This window comes from Geospiza fortis, unplaced genomic scaffold (assembly GCF_000277835.1).
Source record: "Geospiza fortis unplaced genomic scaffold, GeoFor_1.0 scaffold79, whole genome shotgun sequence".
Taxonomy (NCBI): Eukaryota; Metazoa; Chordata; class Aves; order Passeriformes; family Thraupidae; genus Geospiza; species Geospiza fortis.
The window spans coordinates 1,820,510-1,823,006 of NW_005054408.1; the positions used below are offsets into that span (position 1 = coordinate 1,820,510).

At 52.6% G+C, this 2,497-nt stretch overlaps 1 protein-coding gene across 1 annotated transcript in view; it reads right to left on the reverse strand.

Moving 5' to 3' along the window:
• The window catches only part of VSTM2B (V-set and transmembrane domain containing 2B), a 20,562-nt gene that overhangs the window by 16,759 nt on the left and 1,306 nt on the right, over positions 1-2,497 (reverse strand). The window contains exons 2-3 of the mRNA XM_031061306.1: positions 1,984-2,168; positions 386-415 (exon numbers count right to left, since the gene is read on the reverse strand). Coding sequence (XP_030917166.1) covers positions 386-415; positions 1,984-2,168 — 215 coding nt within the window. The remainder of the gene's footprint in view (positions 1-385; positions 416-1,983; positions 2,169-2,497) is intronic.

The following is a 2,497-nucleotide window of genomic DNA, read 5'->3' on the forward strand; positions in this document are numbered from 1 at the left end:
CTCGTTCCAGGGAAACGGGCGGGTTCCCTGCGGGACAGCCTGGGAACGGGGTCGCCTCAGGCGACTAGGGACTGCAGAAGGCTGGGGAAGAAACAAGATTCTCTTCTGATTTGGCCCACAGTCCTTTTCCAACATGGCTAAGAAAGGGCCACCTCCTCTGGATTTGCAAGGAATGAGACGTGACTGCAAAAGCAGCAACAGATGGTTACAACGTCTTGAGCCGCGGCACAGTGAGGAGGGGAAACGTGCCACACTCCCGCCGTGCTGCAGGAGCGCGGCTGCCAGTGAGACCAGCTGCATTCGTGTGTCAGGAAATGAGGGGGGCATCCAGTAAACCCCACGTGCGTGGGAGGAGGGGTGTGAACCCATCTCGAGCTGCACTTACGCTGATTTTGGTTGCATCCTTATTTGCTACCTAAAAGAACAGAAAAAAAGGGAAATTAGACTCAGTACTGCCAGCACATCAACTGGATGCTCATATTCCCACCCCGGTGTTAGGACAGGACATGGATAGATGCAACTTTCTCTGCTTGCCATTCACACAGCCCTTGTGGCTCAGGGCAGCTCCCCAGGTGATGGGGAGGGCAGCAAACCAGTGCTCAGCCGGGGGGACTGTTTGGGTAAACTTCCCATGCTGCCCCACAGGAGCGCTGCCTTCCCCAAGGGTGAGAACAGCAGCCAAAGAAATGCTTGTTGCATGCTCTGCTGCTCACAGTCACTGACAAGCACTGGGGAAGGCACTTCACCAGCAGCACAGCGGGGAAGGGCTTGGGCAAGCTGGATGCTGCATGGCTCAGGGCAGAGCTCAGTCCTGAAACACCCTGGGAGCAGGTATCATGCAGCACATTTCATATTTGGTTATGTTTTTGTCTCCAGCCAACCACTGTAAACCTAAGTGATGCCTCAGACCTCACTGATACGCCTCTCGGGGAGACGGTCATCATTCTCCAGGCTTGCTCTGTCATCATTTATTGTAAAAGCAGCTCACAGTTTTTATATAAGGTTAAAGAAGACATTTAAATCCAAGCGATTTATTTCCCAGTCTGACAACTGACTTACACTTTCCCCAGCTAGGCGGCATCGCATTAGCTCAGTGTCTATATGCTTTGCATCTCTATTTGAGCTCTGCAGGAAAACAAGCGTGCCACAGAGAGGGGAGCTGGCACAGGCACAGAGGCTGCCACGGGCCACCCTGCTGGCACAGAGGACAGGGGCTGGAGAGGATGACATGTCCTGCCCAGTAGGGCAACACAGCCTCAAAGTCCTGCTCTACCCCACTCCTTGTACAGCCCTGTTTGGCACCTGCAAGTTGTCTTTGCTCCGGTGGGGAGGGGTGCAGAATGAACTGGCTTGTGCTGGGGAAATGCAGCTGAAAAATTTAGCCTGAAGCCTGCCCTCAGACCAAGCAGCTTCCTAGGGGGAGGGCAAAAGGCACACAAGATTTAACTCTGCTTCGTGCATTTTAATTGCTACATCTGACTGAAAACATCTTGCTGAGCTTCAGATATGGACACAAGTGTGGACATGGAGGAGTAACTGTGCCTTTGTAGGTGCAGGCTGGCATCACATTAATGTACCAACAGAGAGGTGTATCCCTCGTGCCTTTCTCTGCACTACCAGTGAGCAGAGGCTCTCCCACCTTTTACTAGTGATTCCTAGCTCAGTCCACAGAAGCACTGGTTTTGGCTTGTCCACACTTCATACAACAGCTTTTCTTGGGACCTCATTGCTGATTTTGCAGTGGAACATTTATCATTTTCTGTTTACAGTCCTTACAGCACTGATGGCTTTTCCTGACATGAAGTCTCTCATGGTGCATGCCCTGTACTCCTGCCTTCCTCAGAGGGCCTGGGCACATTGATGCTTCCTACTGGTGGCTGGCACTGGGCAGAGGAAGCAGTCTGGGAATGCTGAGTTTATTCTGATCACTGCCTAAGCATGTTGCATTTGATGAAGAGATATATCTCCATAGCAATGTATTACCTTGCTCCTGCTGCCGGGGACACTGATGGCTAATTCATGTGCAAGTTCTCTGGCTGGCTCTTTAAGGTACCACCACTGGATTTCCAAGGAGTAAGAGGTGGATCCACTGGCTCGGAAAGCACAAGGCATCTCAATATCATCTCCCTCTCTAACAGTCACATCTTTGGGAACTTCAGTAAAGGTAGCTGGGAGGGGAAGATAGAGTTACAAGGGCTGGTTAACGAGAGAGATTAAAAGGCAAGATCAGTCCTTTTCAGTCTAACGTGAGCTGTTTCAGCTCAAGAGCTGAGCACTGACCGCGGCACAGGTTTCCTGAAGCCCAGGGACCACAGGGTGAGCCAGGCATCCAGGACTGCGCACCGGGGCAGGGCCGAGCCGGCCCCCATCACCAGCACCCGCGGCTTCAGTGGAAAGTTTGAAGAGAACTCAAAAACCCCCTGGTCCTTCTAAGAAAGCCCTCGGTTTGATACAGGGCCACCGGTGTGCCAGTGTCCCCTCCCGCCGAGTGGCGCGG